General features: G+C 37.9%; 1 protein-coding gene across 9 annotated transcripts in view; it reads left to right on the top strand.

The window, feature by feature from the left end:
* NEB (nebulin) overlaps positions 1 to 21407 on the top strand; it is a 234736-nt gene that overhangs the window by 108571 nt on the left and 104758 nt on the right. For 4 of the 9 annotated variants that reach the window (XM_087435203.1, XM_087435201.1, XM_087435202.1 and 1 more), the window contains 9 exons: positions 301 to 612; positions 1311 to 1514; positions 2359 to 2463; positions 3578 to 3685; positions 5101 to 5412; positions 6210 to 6413; positions 7131 to 7235; positions 7844 to 7951; positions 8829 to 9140. In XM_087435203.1, coding sequence (XP_087291329.1) covers positions 301 to 612; positions 1311 to 1514; positions 2359 to 2463; positions 3578 to 3685; positions 5101 to 5412; positions 6210 to 6413; positions 7131 to 7235; positions 7844 to 7951; positions 8829 to 9140 — 1770 coding nt within the window. Of the gene's footprint in view, positions 1 to 300; positions 613 to 1310; positions 1515 to 2358; positions 2464 to 3577; positions 3686 to 5100; positions 5413 to 6209; positions 6414 to 7130; positions 7236 to 7843; positions 7952 to 8828; positions 9141 to 11142; positions 11350 to 11696; positions 11802 to 14996; positions 15102 to 15202; positions 15515 to 16311; positions 16516 to 17232; positions 17338 to 17944; positions 18053 to 18921; positions 19234 to 21407 lie in introns of all 9 variants that reach the window. The other 5 variants (XM_087435197.1, XM_087435198.1, XM_087435196.1 and 2 more) reach the window with 3 other exon arrangements.

Below are 21407 nucleotides of genomic sequence, written 5' to 3'. Positions count from 1 at the left end.
CAGTCTTGCTTCCTACCTTCTAAGACCTTTCCCTTTGTTGTCACAGAGAAGAAAAATACATTTTTGAATTGTAGTTAAGAGTTGCTGCAGGGAAGGCTTCCACCAATGAAGATATATGATTACACTATAGTTACATTTATGATAGTATAAAATGTTAGTTAAAAGTTGCTTAGAGATGGCAAAATGTTTGCAATATGAAATTCTTGTCCATTTGCTTGTGGGTTTTTGTGTTGTCTGTAATTGTTAGCATGCATATGGTCTTAAAACTGTGTTTTTAAACCTGTATTTCTGCCATTTTAGTACAAATACAAAGAAGCATACGAGAAACAGAAAGGCCACCACATTGGAGCCCACAGCATTGAAGATGACCCCAAGATTATGTGTGCCATACATGCAGGGAAGATCCAAAGTGACAGGGAATACAAGAAGGATTTCCAGAAGTGGAAGACCAAGTTCAGTAGCCCAGTGGACATGTTAGACATCTTGCAGGCCAAGAAATGTCAGACTCTAGTCAGTGACATTGATTATCGAAATTACCTGCATCACTGGATATGCTTACCTGATCAAAACGACGTTATCCAAGCAAAAAAGGCCTATGAACTGCAGAGTGATGTATGTAACATGAATTTGGGGAAAGGTGGAATGGGAGGACATTGATTTATTAATTGTCCAGTCAGTGCCTCTGTGGACTGACCCAACAGTTGTGCACTGCACAACTCCAGGGGGGCACCATTCACATCATTTAGTACAAAACTCATATGTAGGAGTTGCCATGGGAATCAAAGAATATAGATGAAGAACCCTACTTAGGTCATGTCCTGTATTCCCTGGCCTAGATTCCAGACTATTTTCTTCATGTCATTTGTACTTTCTGGAAATGAAAATATATTTCAGACAAACATAAATTATTTCAATGTTTTTAAAATAACTGCCACTATTGTACTATATCCAAAACACTAAACAGAGTTTCCTTGGGTCAGTTATTATAGGATGAAAATGGAATGAGAGTCAACAAAATTCCCTTAAAAAATTTTTCAGTGATATAATTTTTTTAAATATCAAATAATTATCGTGAAATTCAGCATTATTACTATTTTATTCCTATTCATGGCTAATATAAATAATTATGCTTTTACAAATCACTCTATCTTCAATATTACAACCCCCGAGTCATGTAAAATCTCAGGTCTTACTTTTTTGGAACTACTATCTCCTATGCTTATCAACCCCTCACTCCCATGGACTTTATTTTTCAATTAAGGGTGGTATGTCTAACACTGGAACTAAATTTCTGTCTAATATCTTTCTAGAATGTGTATAAAGCAGACCTGGAGTGGCTGCGTGGCATCGGCTGGATGCCAGAAGGCTCAGTGGAAATGACCAGGGTGAAGGGTGCCCAAGACCTGCTGAATGAAAGACTCTACAGAACGCGACCAGAAGCCTTGAAATTCACGTCCATTGTTGACACTCCGGAAGTGGTCCTGGCAAAAGCCAATTCTCTGCAAATGAGTGAGGTAAGAACAATCCTATTACCAAGCTTTCTTTTTATGGGACTCTGTTTTCGGATGATGCCACCCAAACTGAGCAAGTAGTCCGTTCCTCTTCAAAGACTTATAGTGATGGGAGCAACTCTAAGAATCTCTTGATTAGTTGGTGAAGGCTCATTCAAAGTAGAACTCTGGCAAATGTCAACGTGCCTTTCCCCTGCCATACATGCACACTTTGAAGCACTGAAATAAAAAATGTCACTCCATTGCAGTTGAGGGAAATAAGTATTTATTTAACTCCTCTTAAATACTAAAACTTGTGGCTTAATGCTTCATATTAAATGGCATAACGTTGTATTAGTCAGAGTTCTCCAGAGAAATAGAACTACTAGGATGACAGAGAGAGAGGAGAAAGATTCATTTTATGGAATTGGCTCACACAATTGTGGAGGCTGGCAAGTCTAAAATCTGCAGGATAGGTCAGCAAGCTGGAGACCCAGGGAAGAGTTGCAGTTCAAGCCCAAAGGCTGTCTGCCGGCAGAAATTCTTGCTCATGGGAGGTCAGTCTTTTTTCTGTTAAGGCCTTCAACTGATTAGACAAGGCCCACCCACATTGCACAGGGTAGTCTGGTTTACCCAAATTCTACTGATATAAATGTTAATCTCATCAAAAAATACCTTCACAGAAACATCTAGAATAACATTTTATCAAATATCTGGGTACTGTGGCCCAGCCAAGTTAACACATAAAATTAACCATCACAAACATATATAAAAACATTTTTCCAGGTTAAATAGATGCTAAGTCTTAATGTTTCAGATATCCACTCTCTATTGCTGTATTAAAGTAGTATTTTCCTTCTCTCCACAGAGGCTGTATCAAGAAGCATGGAATAAAGATAAAACCAATGTCAGCATTCCTTCTGACACGCCACTCATACTGCAGGCCCAAATCAATGCCTTGCAGATCAGCAATGTAAGAGGCATAAGTATGAAGTGTAAATGCCCTTATGGGACAAGATCTGTCAGTGTGTGGAGTGTGTTATAATGGACAAATGACCTGTCTTAGAGATGTGTACAGCTCTTGGTACTAGACATTTTCTCTTTAGCTACCATTCCCAATGCAATATGAATGGCAATTCTGTCTTCAAACGTTAGTTTAGATACGTGGCTGGGTCCTTGGACTGCAAGAGTTGGCATACCTGAATCCTAACGCCTAATGGTGTCCTCCTTTCAACCTTGAAATTGTTGTCTTATATCCAATGTCCACAGCTCAGCTTCATTGTATATTAATAGAGAATAAGGAAATCCTTAGTTAAGTGCCTCTTACACGTGAAAGAATAAGAGGAAACAGTCTCTATTGTCTTTAGGTTTTTGATTGATCCATAGCTTTCTTGTTTGACATTTCAAGGCCATAAGAAAAGCCAAAAGATAATTTTTAATTACAGTCATATGCTGCATAACAAAGTTTCAGTCAATGATGGACCACACGTACGGCAGTGGTCCCATAAGATTAGTGGCATATGGCCAAGGTGTGTAGTAGGCTATGCCATCTAGGTTTGTGTAAGTACTCTCTATGATGTTTGCACAATGATGTAATCACCTAATGGTGCATTTCTCAGAACGTGTTCCTGTTGTTAAATGACGCATGACTGTATACCCAAAGAGCAGGATATGTATGAATATCTAGGTCACATCCCTTTAGCAGAGACCTCTGAGAAGTCAAAGGGCAACATTAGGATAAAGCTTATCAGGTCTTATATTGGACCTTGAGGAAGGTTCTCTAGCTTCACAGTTGAGTCTTAGTTTCCAATATACTGTGTGGTGGGATATTTTCAGATGTGTATCATATTGTGATGAATGCAAATATTCAAATATTAGTAGATTTAGTTGTTTAGCTTTAAAATTTTTATCAGAAGTATCCTGCTCTCCACAAAGTAAATAGCCAATAACCAAAAGAAGAACTCAGAAGTGACTCTTTTCCTTATGCTGCCTTTGTTTATATTATGCCTTAGGATTCATATTATGACTACTTTGAGTATATTTGCTTATTTTCAATTCTTGTAAACAAACCTGTTTTCCCTCATTAGAAACTCTACCAGAAAGACTGGGATGAGGCCAAGCAGAAAGGATATGACTTAAGAGCAGACGCCATTGAAATCAAACATGCCAAAGCCTCCAGAGAAATTGCCAGCGAGGTAAGGTCCTTCTATTTCCTTGTGGTTTTTCTTTTCTGTACAACAAATGGGCGGAGCATTTTTCAAGAATTTTGGGGTTTTTAAAAATCTATGCAAACAATTGCATTTTGTCTCGCGCTAAAGACTTTCCCTATTTAAAAACATTAAAATGGGATGAAACACATTAAAGTTAACATAGGTGAGGTATCTGTGTAAATAACTTCTAAGTTGTTTCTAAGTAGAAGTAAAATATCATGAAGAGTCTATGCTAAATTCTTGGGAAAATTTCAGGAACCAATACAATGTCATTTTATCCTACAAATGTTTATGACATTCTCCATAAATATTAATCACAGATGAAAGTTTCATACAGGACTTAAGATTGAAATCACATTTTATATACAAGATTTTATAATGGAGGCTTATGTATAATGCTCTTAGTAGTGTATTTTGAAGCTCTTTTGAAGTGTATTTAATAGGAATTTTAAAACTTACTAACTGTCAAAATAATTGCCCTACAAGCCCCCCCAGTTCCAAATCTTTAAGCCACTTTTGTTCCCTTTCTCCAACTGCTTCTCTATTTTTTATCTTATGTATCCAGCTCTTTCTTCCTCCTCATTCCTTAGTTTTATCTCTAAAAACCATAGCTGATCCACAGTATCTGCCTTATTCCCAGTTTTCTTTCTCTCTCGTCCAAACTTTCCTATGTTACCCAATATAGGAAAGAAACAGAAACTATCTTACTTTAGTCCTAAGACACTTAGGACAAGTGATGACAAGATAGAAACTCTTGTCCACAGTCCATTTGTTGTCATCTTCTGATCGAAACCAACAAACTTGCTTTCCATTCCTGAAACATGCACCTTTCTTGTCTGTCTCCAAAACCACACATATGACTTTTTCCTACCTGAGGTATCTTCAGTACTTTTGTGGGGCCATCTGACCTAGTGTTACACTCGACAGGCAACTTTGGGGACAATGGTTACCCTCACTGTGCCTTATTTTCCCCATCTGAAACATGTGATAATAATATTATCTACCACATAGAAATGTCATGAGGATTAAGTGAGGTTATAATCGCCACTATTCACTATTTTTAACTAAAAAATTCAGCAAGTTTATATGGATCAACCTAATACATTTGAAGTACTCATAATAGTGTCCGGTGTATAGTGATTGCTCAGTAAATGTTAGCTATTATTTTTTTTTTACTCTTGTTTACCATTTTATGTCCCTCCTGATTTACTCATGTCCTCTATAAAACTACCTAAAATAGCCCTATCTAATTTCCTTGAAGTGAACTGAAACAGATAATGACAGCCAATGTTGAGCCCATTTACATTAACGCTGAGAAAATATTCTGAAAATATTTAATGAAAAGTCCTCTTAGTATATTATTTTCATACGACTTTTTATTTGATTTTTTACAACTTTAGTACAAATACAAAGAAGGTTACCGTAAGCAACTGGGCCACCACGTGGGTTTCCGCAGCCTACAAGATGACCCCAAACTGGTATGGTCCATACATGCTGCCAAGATCCAGAGTGAAAGAGAATACAAGAAAGCTTATGAGAAGTCTAAAGGAATTCACAATACACCATTGGACATGATGTCAATTGTTCAGGCCAAGAAATGCCAGACTCTGGTCAGTGATCTTGATTATCGCAATTACCTTCACCAATGGACGTGCCTACCTGACCAGAACGATGTGATTCAGGCCAAGAAAGCCTATGAACTGCAGAGTGATGTGCGTATATTACCACCAGACTCTTGGGGAGATGTGTGTCTGTGTGTTTAATCACAGGGTATTCCCTAGGGACATAATTGAAATGGTAAACTTAACAGAACCTAACACATTCTATACGTTTCATGGGAGGAGAGTTTTTCCAAACATTGTCTCTCTTATAGAGGATTTCTTCTTATCTGGCAAGGCCTTATTCATCAAGATGAAAATCTTCTCTTATTCCATGTAATTAGGTAGAAAATTTCAGTCCCACTTGTTCTGATCCATTTATTACAATTGCATAATGAGATATCTAAATATCAGAACCAGAAGTAACATAAGGAAATGTTGGATTACCAGTTTATATGACACATATAGGAAAATGTGTATATATATATATTTCTATTATATTGAGAAAGAGAGAGGTATATATAGATATAGGAATATATCTTTTTCTCATTGTATGTGCGTCTAAGGACCCTTTACTCCCAAATTCCTACAGATATTATTCCCAGTGGTACATAAAAGGCAGATTTCAAGTGGTAAGCCCAGAAGCTCAACCTGTTTAAAAACAAAATTGTGTCCCATTGTATCTGTCATTCCACAAGTACCTTTGTTAGCCCTGCTCCAATTCCTGTAGGATACCATGTACGTCTCCCAGAGATCTAAGCCCCAAATACAAACAGTTAATGTTGACCCTTGAGTTTCATGGGATTGGCCACCCAACCAATTTCAATAGAGGGAGCGTGTGGTTTGCTGATATTGTGCTCCAGGGGGCAAATTTGACCTTTCCACACTCTGTGGTCCTCTCCTTCATGTAGAACGTATACAAATCAGACCTGGAGTGGTTGAAGGGTATTGGATGGTTGCCAGAGGGTTCGGTGGAAGTGATGAGAGTGAAGAATGCCCAGAATCTCCTGAATGAACGGTTGTATCGCATAAGGCCAGAGGCCCTCAAATTCACCAGCATTGTTGATACCCCAGAAGTCATCCTGGCAAAGACCAATGCTCTACAGATCAGTGAGGTAAGCCGGGCTGATGATATGTTCAGACAAATGGAAGAAGCCTCAGTAAAAATTCTAATTGTGAACTTGAATCTGCTAATACCAGCATTAGAATCTTGAACGTGCATTTATCCAGATAGAATTTCATGCAGTCAGTCAATTAACAGTATCCAGATTTCATTTGCTTAGATAACTCTTTGGTCAATATAAGTGTGGTAGCATCTTCATGTTCCACACACTCTGATACATCCTTTGAACACATTTTGAGATCTTGCCTGTAATAGAGGTCCACAAGCTAATACCACGATCACAAAATTGCCACCTCCTTATTGCTGTTTAGTCATGAAATAAGTTGAAAAATCCAGGGCAGCCCCAACATCAGACATGATGATAGTTATTTGGGCCAAGAAAGCCAGGACTTGATTGTCAGTGTGGATTATCATAGTTATCTGCAATGTGGGCTTACCTGGCAGATAATTACATGTGAATCAATGGAAAAGGATCATTTTAATACCCTGTTTCTGACCCATTTTACGTCTATATTATATCATACACCAATGTATTCTTCTTGTTGAAGTCACCATTGGCATCTTCCAAATAGAACACTAATGAAAAGTAAATGTGATCTACATTTATATCTGAGAACATCCAAAGAGAGCCTTTAATTGTACCTATAATTTTATTCATGTCATTGACTTGTTTCCTAATCAACCCTCCTTTGTTTCTCATTTTTACCAGCCATTGTATCGCGATGCCTGGGACAAAGAGAAGGCTAACGTGCATGTGCCAGCCGACACTCCACTGATGCTTCAGTCCAAAACCAATGCCATACAGATCAGCAACGTAAGGAACTCCACATCTACTCACCTTACCCAATGTTCTCTGCCTAAGTCAACCTTTCACAGATATGCTCCAGAGAGAGTTTAGCAAAAGGCATTTCCCTACTGTTCCTTCTATTTCTAGTCTTTGAGCTAACGATAAGTGCTGTGTGTGTCTGTGTGTGTGTGTGTGTGTGCCCGCGAGTGTGTTTATGATATAAAGATGTGTGTCGTTATCTTTGTTGGGAGGAAAAATGCAGTGGTTTTGCAAAAAATACAACATAAAAGCATACATAGGTGTGTATAGTAATATTTAGTTCTCTTTTTAGTGGCTCATCATTGATTGTTTCCTTTTAAACGCCAAACAATATATCTTTTCTCTCATTTTCAATGATGTATGGTCTCCTAAATTTCCTTCTTTAAAAACATTAGGTACTGGGAGACCAAGTTTACTAAATGTCATCAAAAATTGACTGGAACTTAAGTCCAGTACGAAACCAGCCTATTTTATAAATCTTAAGGGGAGATTAATTTTCAGTGTAACTGTTAACATGTGTTCCTGAGCCCATCAGTAACACTGACTCCGTAGCTCCCTCTTCAGATTGACTGTGGCATTGCAATCTCTATTTGCAGAAACAATATCAGCAAGCTTGGGAAGACGTCAAGATGACAGGCTATGACCTGCGAGCAGATGCCATCGGTTTCCAGCATGCCAAGGCTTCCAGGGATATCGCCAGTGATGTAAGAGCTCCTCCTGGCCCAGTGTAACAAACGCTAACTGAGAGACACACTGGGAGTTAATACTGTATTAATCTTTAACTTAGTTCCCCAGGAATTACATTTAAGTAGAATGGAGGTCATTGTTGTTAGTGTCTTGTTTTAACATCCCAAATTCGAGAACAACTTTTACGACAATTTGATGACCCTCGTGCATCTCTACTTGGTTCTGCTCTTCTTATGTTTAAGAACAGATTTTGTTTTTGATTTTAATCACAGAGTTTGATTTTCTTTTCAGTATCTTCTCAATATCAGTTAGTTACAAGCGCTTGTAGAGATTCAGTGGGTACAAAGAATTCTGTTGTATCTTGAAGTGTAGCATGCATAGGCGGTTCTGTGATAATTTTATGCAATACATGGACAAGCATTTTTAAAAATAGTTGTGTGTTTGTTTTAATGTGTGCTAGAAAAATACTGATTTTGTCCATTTAAATAGGACTATATATTTAAAATAAGTTTACACTTTAAAATAAATTTATTTAAACAAAGAAGCAAGTGGACTTAAAAAAAAAGAGTGAAGTAGAGATGCCACTTGTTTGTGACAAAACATATGAGGGTGGCAAACAATGAGTGAAGTTTGAGAAACACTGGACAATCCTATGTTAATGGATAACCTAGAAGCACAGTTCTAACCTGAGAGGTGCTCGCCATGTTTTCATGCGTATATACATAGAAGACAAACCAATGTATCATGAAGTACAAAACTTGTAGTATGGATTTACAGATAATTAGTGCCCAAAAAGAAGAGTAATCTAAGGGAGATGGAGTTATTTTGATCAGGCCGTCTAGAAAAAGTGAGTTTGGGAAAACAACTCTTCTTTCTTCTGTTCACATCTACCAGTACCTATACAAAACTACTTACGAGAAACAGAAAGGCCATTATATTGGATGTCGCACTGCCAAGGAAGACCCGAAACTGGTTTGGGCAGCAAACGTGATGAAGATGCAGAATGACAGGCTGTACAAAAAGGCCTACAATGACCACAAGGCCAAGATCTCCATCCCGGTGGACATGGTGTCCATCAGTGCTGCCAAAGAAGGTCAAGAGTTAGCAAGCAATGTGGACTATCGGCAGTACCTGCACCACTGGTCTTGCTTTCCCGACCAGAATGATGTGATCCAAGCCAGGAAAGCCTACGACCTGCAGAGTGATGTAAGTGTGTGCTAGTTGGGGAGCACCAACCAAGTCGTGAGCTAAGCCCCGGGAAGCAAGCCTTCCCCAGCTTTGCCTGGTCACTCTTTCCAGTGCTGGGGAAAGCACCACTCCCCCTACAGAAGCACTTCCCTTTAGAATTTCACCAAGTTTATTAATTGCCTACGTCACTGCTGGGCTTTTTCAGAAAGTTTTCATTTTCATTGTTAATGATGCTCCCATAATTTTTCTATAGATTTGTTAATGTGTGAGGTGTTCGTAGTTTATTAAGTACGAGAATGCTCATGGTCCTTCAATTGAAGAATGACAGGGCTGTCTGCCTTGAAATTAATTTCAAATGTTCGCAGAATGCTCCAAACTCACTAGTTTCCCCTCATTTGGTATTATTCACAACATGGTGTTTCACTGACTTACCTAAAGTATTTTTAGACTTACTCATATTTTCTGCCCATTCAATCTTTTGGAAATGATGGATTCCATCGCGATATTAATTTTTGCGTAGAATGAATACCTTCTTTTAATTATCTGAACTTGGTTCCATTAAACTTCAAGAGATGAGTGAGTTCACTATAGGAAAGTATATCCATCACTTGAAATGAATCGCCAACTGGTGAATTTAGGACAGTTTCTAGAGAAATGCAGTCTCTTCATTAATATGAACCACATTAGTGTAGTAAGGAACACATATCACCAAGTTCTTAAAGAATGAGGAAGGGAAACTTTAAAAATGTGTATATAATTCTCTTTGAGAATCCCTTCTTCTGAATTTAGAGTATCCTTCCTGCTTTACACACTAAAACGTATCATGTCATTCTTCATTAAGGTAGAAATTTTCCTACATTTTTCACTCTTACTACATTTTTAGGATTATATTTGTATCTTATTAAAATACCATTTCTGAAGAACACAAAGTTTTTTGTTGAAACTAATAAATGGTGTGTAACATAGAGCAACTTTGCCTGGTTAACCACTTACCTATATCTGGAAGGGAAAACAGGTTTAGATAACCAAGAAAATGCAAATCCCAATTCAAAGGGAGGTGTTATCTTGAAAAAAGAAAACCCAATTGAGATCAAAACTGTGAAATTAGGGACTGAATTCTTAATTGTCCTTTTCAAAATATTTATTAAATGAACCATGTGCCAAGTGTAAGGCTAAGCACTAAAGATACCATGGTGAATAAAGAAGAAACAAGAAGTTTCTGACTTTAGGAAGTTCACTCTGATAACAAAGAAATAGATGTTAACTAGAGAATATCAGTGAAAAATGAGATGGCTGAGAAAGAGTGATCCTTGGCTCTATGAACAAGAGAGGTGGGGAAAGCTTATCTGAGGAAGTGCTGATTTAGGGGGCTATGGAGGGAGAGCAGGAGTTGCCTCCATGAGGAGGACACAAGGGGCATTCCTGCTGAATGACCAACATAGGCCGAGGGGGCTCTCTGCAGACCACAAATCGAAAGAAGACCAGTGCGGTCAGAATGCACAGGTCAAAGGGAAGCATGCACGAGAGAAGGCTGCAAGAATAGGTCGAGATCGATGCCAAACCATCGACGCCTTCTAGTCCATGTTAAGATTTTGATCTTTATCCCAAGGCCAAAGAGCAACCATAGGATGAGGGAATGTTGTGACATCAGAATTGAATTGTGAATTTTGTTAAGATGATTCTGGCTGCTGTGTGGAGAGCCATTATTATTGCTATAAAGTCCACATTGGCTAGTATGATGATTACCTAAATATTATCCAAATTTCTTCCCAAACAGAGAGCTCTTTCTGCATCATTTAGCTTTATAGAATGTTCATAGGTGCCCAACACAGACCCCTTGCCACAGAAAACAAAGCAGACAAATCACTGTTGTGCACACAAGGAATTATGTTTGTCAGCCCACGCTCAGTTTTTATTATTGTTTGTGTAAGATAAAATATAACATACAAATCTGCTTCCTTACTTTACCACAATTAAAAAGAAAACCGCTGCTTCTATCTAACTTTGCTTTCTTTCCCAGGCTCTCTACAAGGCTGACTTGGAGTGGTTGCGTGGCATTGGCTGGATGCCTGAAGGGTCTCCTGAAGTACTGAGAGTCAGAAATGCCCAGCATATCCTGCAAGTAGACAGTGTCTATCGGACACCTGTGGTGAAACTCAAGTACTCAAGTGTCGTCGACACTCCTGAAGTTGTCCTTGCTAAAGCAAATGCTGAAAACATTAGTATCGTAAGTCACTTTTCCCCCTATATTAGAATTGTCAGTGTTATAAATAAACGATAAATAATTAACGTGGCAATCTATTTGTCTGATCGTAAGAATATTGATGATAGCAAACATTTTAATAAATAATGTTGACAGGGTTATTTTATTGTTCTTGTTAATTTTAAACAAAAACTCAAAGTACTGATAAAAGGTATTAATACAGATTTCATATCAAATCTGAGTAACTTGTGTGAAAAGATTCGAGAAGTTTTTACCTTCCTATGAAAAGATTTTGAATCAGAAAGTTGAAAGTTGTGCATTAGAACTAGCAAATTTCAAAGTAATTTTTTTTATTGTTTTTCTTTCCATAGCCTAAGTACAGAGAACTTTGGGACAGGGATAAAACTTCGATCCACATAATGCCAGATACTCCAGAAATTAATCTCGCTAGAGCCAATGCTCTTAATGTGAGCAATGTAAGTACCACAACAGACTGCCTTTTTGTTTGGAAAGTCACCAAATTGTTGCTCTGATATCATCACCAAGGAATTCTTCATAGCCAAGGGAGAGAAGATTGACTGAGAGAGGGTGGGCAAGACTCTTTTCCATCAGCCTTTGACCAGGAGTGAGGAGAGGAGCCGACCCCTGGCTCTGAGTCACTGGGCAAGGCCAGTTATTGGCAAGCCAATGTCAACATGACAGAAGGGAGAAGGGAATAAGGACAAGAAAGAGTGAAGAGGAATGAAGAGACGCACAAGCAAGAAAGAGAATTAATGAGAGATTCAGATGAACACAAAATAATTATGAGATTTCTTTGCAAAACTTTAGACAAATTAATTTTAAAACCTGAATCTATAAGGGATTTTCTAGGAAATTATAAATTACCAAAATTGACCCCAGAAAAAGAAGAAATTAAGGGAGTTATTAAAGGCTTTCCTTCCCCTCTCAAATGCCAGGGTCGCCCAGATGATTTCATAGGAGAATTCTTTCAGAACTTCAAGAAATAAACAAAATACCATAGAGCCCAGTGAAAGAAGGAAAGCCATCACAATTACCAAAACTTGTCAAAGATAGTTCCAAAAATGAAAACTGGAGACCAATAATAATGGGGAAAATCTTAAATAAAACATATACAAATGAAATTCAGTAGTACATGAATATGATATGATACAAACAACTAGGGTTCATCCAGGAATGCCAGGAGGGTTCCATATTCAGAAACCTAACAGTGTAATAGGACAAAAGAGAAGAATCATATGCCTATTTTATTAGGTTTGAAAAGGTGTGTGACAAAATCCAATATCCATCCTTCCTTTTGAAAAATAAAATCGTATCAAAATAAGAATAAAGAATATTTTCCTGACATGACTAAAAGAATAAATCTCAAATCAAAGGGCAGGGTCATCATCAGTAAGTAAGCTTCTCATTCAAGTCAGGATTAAAAGGATGCCCACCAGCATCACCATTATTTAACATTTGCTGGAAGTACTAGCTAAGTGAGTAAGCTTCTCATTCAAGCCAAAATAATTACTGAGTAACAATGAGATAAATACTGCAACGAAAAAAGCAAAATTATCACTATTTGCAGAATAAATCATTTTATGTTTGGGAGAAGCAAGAGAATCAACTTAAAAGTCTATTAGGTAAAATGAGAATTCAGTTACGTGCTTAGCTACACAATTCACCAAAGTTCAAGAAAGGTACCGCCTTCAAGGATCACAGAGGTTCCCTGTGTGTGGAATAAGTATGAGTTTAGAAGAAGGATACTACCTTAGTGCAATTCACCATGGTTTGGAATTTTGCATCTTTCAAAAAATAATAACTCTTTGTGAGAGAAGGATCATGCCAAGCGACGATTCCTTGGCAAGTGCCAAACTGCACCATCAACTCTATTGTAATGATCCACTTGGGAGCTAATTTTTTCTGCGAGTTGGGAAGAAAACAAAATTTTAGGACGCTAATAGATTTTTTTTTCAGACGAGAATCAATATTATGGCTCAGTGTACTCTTGTCTCCAAGAGACTGGATGGAGAGGCAGTCAGCTCTTCATTGTAGCATGGACTCCTCTGCCTCTTCCTTTTGATCCATAGGCATCTTTGCCAGGAGAATTCTGGAAGGTCTCGTGTACTCTGTTTTGCGTGATAAATTTCTCAGGTGGAAATACCAGAATCCTACCATTGATAACATGATGTAAGCAAGACTTGTATTTGAAACTATGCCCAAAGTAAAGTTATCTTTAGATATTTAGATATTAATGAGAACTGCTTGTGTTTTTGAAGAAATCAAACATCTCATTTGAATGCTAACCAAAATGTACATTTTCTTTACACATGGTGTTGCCATTATTATAATCTCGATAAAATCCACTGTTTGAAACTGCTTCCATCATTTAGAAAGCACAATGTTTTCAGAATATTTGTAAATGATTTTATAGGGAACCAAGAAAATTACGTTAAATTGATTTATTTCATCTTCAGACTAAGCACATGAGTAAGATATTTTGTTTTTATCAGATGGGAAAGTTGAAACTTGAAAAGATTAAGAAATTTGCCCGCATTCTCCAAGTTAGTAGGTGAAGAAGTTAGGTCTCAAGCCCAGAGGTTTTTAGTTCAAATAAATAATATATTTGACCACATAAACAAACAAAAATGTATTACATAAGAAAAAAGAGTAACAATATATGTAATAAAACAAAATAAAAAACAAAAAATTAAAAATAACATAATGACAAGTTTTCATTATTCTCTGGTATAATACATTAAAATGTGGAGAATACAATTTGTTTAAAAGAAATTCAAATGTTAAATAGGCTCATCCAAAATTCATATGAAAATTTGAATGAAAATTCATGTGTAACTTGTCCATACTTACAAGGACACAATTTATCTGAGCACTCATTTTTCGGATATGCAAAGGCCATGAAACTGTCGGTAACTGAAATTCACCTCTCCTTTCTGTACCGTTCAAGCTCCCACACTGATGGGTGTGATTTCCGAGTTATACATTTAAATTACTGTTATTTCTGAGTCCTTCTGACATTGTCAACACAGAATGTATCCATTTAAATATTAACATATATTTTAAAAGTTACCTGTAAATCAATCACTACCTTAATAAACTTCTCCTGACAAACAAAAAAGTGCTACACTTAGAAAATGCATATTAGATCCACTTGTGCTTCAGCAGGAAGATAATATTCCCAAACAATATGCATCATCAATCATGTAAGATCTAAGAAGCCATATTAGAGGAGAAAAACTCCACAAATGTAAAAAGTTTATGATTCTGAAGATTACAAAATGGGATTGGATTAAATAATTAAATAGATCGAATTAAAAAAATTCAATGATAGCCCATTAATGTCTGAGCTTAACTCAGTGCTACCAATACACCAACACAAGAAGCAGCTAAACCCTTTTCATGAACAACTACATCGAGGCTATGATTCAAATTAAAAAGAAAGAAATCTTATCAACCCCAGATCTTTGGACTCCAGACATGATTTCATATTCCACAAGAATGATGCAGAATGAGTCCTTCACCTAGTCTCTTTTCTTTAACTGGTTCTGGGACTTCAAAACTGTACTCCCATGATGTTAATTCTACTTGAGCCCTTGGAGGTATTGGTAAATTTCAATCTGGAATGATACCTTATTTTTTCTCCTCCTCAGAACATTTACCGGAAAGGTTGGGATGAAGTGAAGATGAGCTGTGATGTGCGGCTGGATGCCATCCCTATCCAGGCTGCCAAAGCCTCCAGGGAGATCGCCAGTGACGTAAGTGTAGCCTTGTTTCACTTCTCAGTTTTTTAAGCAAATGCCCTGGGTGCGTCAAGAGTACATACTGTGATCCATCTGCTTTGTTTCTCCATCTCCAGTATAAATACAAGCTTGACCATGAGAAACAGAAGGGACACTATGTGGGTACCCCCACAGCCAAGGATGACAACAGGATCCGGTGGGCCCTGAAAGCTGGCAAGATTCAGAATGAGAGAGAGTACCGGCTGCCGTGGGCCAAATGGAAGACTAAGTTCAAAAGCCCCGTGGATATGCTTTCCATCACGCATTCTAAAAAATGCCAGACTCTGGTCAGCGACGTTGATTATCGCAATTACCTGCACCAATGGACATGCTTGCCTGACCAGAACGATGTGATTCAGGCCAAGAAAGCCTACGAACTGCAGAGTGATGTGCGTATATTATCACCAGACTCACGGGGAGATGTGTGTCTGTGTGTTTAGTCACAGGGTATTCCCCAGGGACATAATTTAAATAGTAAACTTAACAGAACCTAACATATTCTGTACGCTTCATGAGAGGAGAGTTTTTCTGAACATTTTCTATCTTATAGAGGATTTCTTCTTATCTGGCAAGGCCTTATTCATCAAGATGAAAATCTTCTCTTATTCTATGTAATTAGGTAGAAAATTTCAGTACCACTTGTTCTGATCCATTACATTTGCATGATGGATATATAAATTTCAGAAACAGATATAAGTATAAGGAAATGTTGGATTTCCAGTTTATCTGACACATATAGGAAAAATGTGCATGTAGATATATATACTTATATTATATTTAGAGAGAGAGAGGTATATAGAGATATAGGTATGCATTATTTTTCACTCTACATGCTTCTGAGGACCTTTTCCTCCCAAATTCCTACAGATATTATTCCCAGTGGTACATAAAAGGCAGATTTCAAGTGGTGAGCATAGAAGCTCAACCTTGTATAAAAACAAAATTGTGTCCCATTGTGTCTTCAGTCCACAAGTACCATTGTCAGCCCTGCTCCAATTCCCGTAGGATACCGTGAACTTCTCCCAGAGATATAACACCTGAATGTTAACAGTTAATGTTGATCCTTGAGTTTCATGGGATTGGCCACCCAACCAATTTCAAAAGAGGGAGCGTGTGGTTTGCTGATATTGTGCTCCAGGGGGCAAATTTGACCTTTCCACACTCTGTGGTCCTCTCCTTCATGTAGAACATGTACAAATCAGACCTGGAGTGGTTGAAGGGTATTGGATGGTTGCCAGAGGGTTCGGTGGAAGTGATGAGAGTGAAGAATGCCCAGAATCTCCTGAATGAACGGTTGTATCGCATAAGGCCTGAGGCCCTCAAATTCACCAGCATTGTTGATACCCCAGAAGTCATTCTGGCAAAGACCAATGCTCTACAGATCAGTGAGGTAAGGCGGGCTGATGATATGTTCAGACAAATGGAAGAAGCCTCAATAAAAATTCTAATTGTGAACTTGAATCTGCTAATACCAGCATTAGAATCTTGAACGTGCATGTATCCAGATAGAATTTCATGCAGTCAGTCAATTAACAGTATCCAGATTTCATTTGCTTAGATAACTCTTTGGTCAATATAAGTGTGGTGGCATCTTCATGTTCCACACACTCTGATACATCCTTTGAACACATTTTGAGATCTTGCCTGTAATAGAGGTCCACAAGCTAATACCACGATCACAAAATTGCCACCTCCTTATTGCTGTTTAATCATGAAATAAGTTGAAAAGTCCAGGGCAGCCCCAATATCAGACATGATGATAGTTATTTGGGCCAAGAAAGCCAGGACTTGATTATCAGTGTGGATTATCATAGTTATCTGCAATGTGGGCTTACCTGGCAGATAATTACATGTGAATCAATGGAAAAGGATCATTTTAATACCCTGTTTCTGACCCATTTTACGTCTATATTATATCATACACCAATGTATTCTTCTTGTTGAAGTCACCATTGGCATCTTCCAAATAGAACACTAATGAAAAGTAAATGTGATCTACATTTATATCTGAGAACATCCAAAGAGAGCCTTTAATTGTACCTATAATTTTATTCATGTCATTGACTTGTTTCCTAATCAACCCTCCTTTGTTTCTCATTTTTACCAGCCATTGTATCGCGATGCCTGGGACAAAGAGAAGGCTAACGTGCATGTGCCAGCCGACACTCCACTGATGCTTCAGTCCAAAACCAATGCCATACAGATCAGCAACGTAAGGAACTCCACATCTACTCACCTTACCCAATGTTCTCTGCCTAAGTCAACCTTTCATAGATAATGCTCCAGAGAGAGTTTAGCAAAAGGCATTTCCCTACTGTTCCTTCTATTTCTAGTCTTTGAGCTAACGATAAGTGCTGTGTGTGTCTGTGTGTGTGTGTGTGTGCCCGCGAGTGTGTTTATGATATAAAGATGTGTGTCGTTATCTTTGTTGGGAGGAAAAATGCAGTGGTTTTGCAAAAAATACAACATAAAAGCATACATAGGCGTGTATAGTAATATTTAGTTCTCTTTTTAGTGGCTCATCATTGATTGTTTCCTTTTAAACGCCAAACAATATATCTTTTCTCTCATTTTCAATGATGTATGGTCTCCTAAATTTCCTTCTTTAAAAACATTAGGTACTGGGAGACCAAGTTTACTAAATGTCATCAAAAATTGACTGGAACTTAAGTCCAGTACGAAACCAGCCTATTTTATAAATCTTAAGGGGAGGTTAATTTTCAGTGTAACTGTTAACATGTATTCCTGAACTCATCAGTAACACTGACTCCGTAGCTCCCTCTTCAGATTGACTGTGGCATTGCAATCTCCATTTGCAGAAACAATATCAGCAAGCTTGGGAAGACGTCAAGATGACAGGCTATGACCTGCGAGCAGATGCCATCGGTTTCCAGCATGCCAAGGCTTCCAGGGATATCGCCAGTGATGTAAGAGCTCCTCCTTGCCCAGTGTAACAAACGCTAACTGAGAGACACACTGGGAGTTAATACTGTATTAATCTTTAACTTAGTTCCCCAGAAATTACATTTAAGTAGAATGGAGGTCATTGTTGTTAGTGTCTTGTTTTAACATCCGAAACTTGAGAACAACTTTTACGACAATTTGATGACCCTCGTGCATCTCTGCTTGGTTCTGCTCTTCTTATGTTTAAGAACAGATTTTGTTTTTGATTTTAATCACAGAGTTTGATTTTCTTTTCAGTATCTTCTCAATATCAGTTAGTTACAAGCGCTTGTAGAGATTCAGTGGGTACAAAGAATTCTGTTGTATCTTGAAGTGTAGCATGCATAGGCGGTTCTGTGATAATTTTATGCAATACATGGACAAGCATTTTTAAAAATAGTTGTGTTTGTTTTAATGTGTGCTAGAAAAATACTGATTTTGTCCATTTAAATAGGACTATATATTTAAAATAAGTTTACACTTTAAAATAAATTTATTTAAACAAAGAAGCAAGTGGACTTAAAGAGTGAAGTAGAGATGGCACTTGTTTGTGACAAAACATATGAGGGTGGCAAACAATGAGTGAAGTTTGAGAAACACTGGACAATCCTATGTTAATGGATAACCTAGAAGCACAGTTCTAACCTGAGAGGTGCTCGCCATGTTTTCATGCGTATATACATAGAAGACAAACCAATGTATCATGAAGTACAAAACTTGTAGTATGGATTTACAGATAATTAGTGCCCAAAAAGAAGAGTAATCTAAGGGAGATGGAGTTATTTTGATCAGGCCGTCTAGAAAAAGTGAGTTTGGGAAAACAACTCTTCTTTCTTCTGTTCACATCTACCAGTACCTATACAAAACTACTTACGAGAAACAGAAAGGCCATTATATTGGATGTCGCACTGCCAAGGAAGACCCGAAACTGGTTTGGGCAGCAAATGTGATGAAGATGCAGAATGACAGGCTGTACAAAAAGGCCTACAATGACCACAAGGCCAAGATCTCCATCCCGGTGGACATGGTGTCCATCAGTGCTGCCAAAGAAGGTCAAGAGTTAGCAAGCAATGTGGACTATCGGCAGTACCTGCACCACTGGTCTTGCTTTCCCGACCAGAATGATGTGATCCAAGCCAGGAAAGCCTACGACCTGCAGAGTGATGTAAGTGTGTGCTATTTGGGGAGCACCAACCGAGGGGTGAGCTATTCCCCAGGGAGGAAGCCTTCCCCAGCTTTGCCTGGTCACTCCTTCCAGTGCTGGGGAAAGCACCACTCTCCCTACAGAAGCACTTCCCTTTAGAATTTCACTGAGTTTATTAATTGCCTACGTCACTGCTGGGCTTTTTCAGAAAGTTTTCATTTCCATTTTTAATGGTTACCAGAATTTTTCTATAGGTTTGTTAACATGTACAGTTTTTTTAGTTTTTTAACATAAGAATTTCCATGGTCCTTCAATTGAACAATGACAGGGCTGTCTGCCTTGAAATTAATTTCAAATGTTCGCAGAATGCTCCAAACTCACTAGTTTCCCCTCACTTGGTATTATTCACAACATGGTGTTTCACTGACTTACCTAAAGTATTTTTAGACTTACTCATATTTTCTGCCCATTCAATCTTTTGGAAATGATGGATTCCATCGCGATATTAATTTTTGCGTAGAATGAATACCTTTTTTTTTTTTTTTTTTTTTTAATTTTTTGTTTATTGCAGTAACATTGGTTTATAACATTGTAAAAATTTCAGGTGTACATCATTGTACTTCTATTTCTGCATAGATTACATCATGTTCACCACCAAAATACTAATTACAACCCATCACCACACACATGTACCCAATTATCCCTTTCACCCTCCTCCCTCCCCCCTTCCCCTCTGGTAACCACCAATCCAATCTCTGTCCCTATGTGTTTGTTTATTGTTGTTATTATCTACTACTTAATGAAGGAAATCATACGGTATTTGACCTTCTCCCTCTGACTTATTTCACTTTGCATCATGCCCTCAATGTCCATCCATGTTGTCACAAATGGCTTCTTTTAATTATCTGAACTTGGTTCCATTAAACTTCAAGAGATGAGTGAGTTCACTATAGGAAAGTATATCCATCACTTGAAATGAATTGCCAACTGGTGAATTTAGGACAGTTTCTAGAGAAATGCAGTCTCTTCATTAATCTGAACCACATTAGTGTAGTAAGGATTACATATCAACCAAGTTCTTAAAGAATGAGGAAGGGAAACTGTTAAAATGCATATATAATTCTCCTTGAGAATGCCATCTTCTAAATTTCGGGTATCCATCACACTTTATGCATTAAAATGTGTAATATCGTTCTTTATTAAGGTAGAAATTTTCCTACATTTTTCACTCCTCATCTTTTTAGCCTGATATTTGTATCCATTAACTAGTTACTAGAATACCATTTCTGAAGAACACAACGTTTTTTGATGATGTTAATAACTAGTGTTTAACATAGAGCAAATTTTCTGGTTAACCACTTACCTATATTTGGAAGGGAAAACAGGTTTAGATAAGCAAGAAAACCAAAATCCCAATTCAAAGGGAGGTGCTGTCTTGAAAAGAGAAAACCACTTGAGATCAGAACTGTGGAACTAGGGCTTGAATTCTTAATTATCTTTTTCAAAATACTTATTAAATACACTACATGCCAGACCTTGGGCTAAGCACTAAAGATACCATGGTGAATAAAGAAGAAGAAACAAGAAAAAGTTCCCGACTTTAGGAAGTTCACTTTGATAACTAAGAAAGTTACTCAAGAATATCAATGAAAAATGAGATGGCTGAGAGAGAGTGATCCTTGGCTCTCTGAAAAAGAGAGGTGGGGAAAGCTTATCTGAGGAAGTGCTGATTTAGGGGGGCTATGGAGGGAGAGTAGGAGTTGCCTCCATGAGGAGGACACAAGGGGCATTCCTGCTGAATGACCAACATAGGCCGAGGGGGCTCTCTGCAGACCACAAACCGAAAGAAGACCAGTGCGGTCAGAATGCACAGGTCAAAGGGAAGCACGCATGAGAGGAGGCTGCAAGAATAGGTCGAGATTGATGCCAAACCATCGATGCCTTCTAGTCCATGTTAAGATTTTGATCTTTATCCCAAGGCCAAAGAGCAACCATAGAATTGAATTGAATTGTGAATTTTGTTAAGATCATTCTGGCTGCTATGTGGAGAGCCATTATTATTGCTATAAAGTCCACATTGGCTAGTATGATGATTACCTAAATATTATCCAAATTTCTTCCCAAACAGAGAGCTCTTTCTGCATCATTTAGCTTTATAGAATGTTCATAGGTGCCCAACACAGACCCCTTGCCAC

The sequence above is a fragment of the Ceratotherium simum genome, chromosome 9 (assembly GCF_057802395.1).
Source record: "Ceratotherium simum simum isolate JZ-2026a chromosome 9, ASM5780239v1, whole genome shotgun sequence".
Lineage (NCBI taxonomy): Eukaryota > Metazoa > Chordata > Mammalia > Perissodactyla > Rhinocerotidae > Ceratotherium > Ceratotherium simum.
The sequence above is the reverse complement of the archived record's forward strand: the minus strand, read 5'-3'. Positions and strand labels throughout refer to the sequence as shown.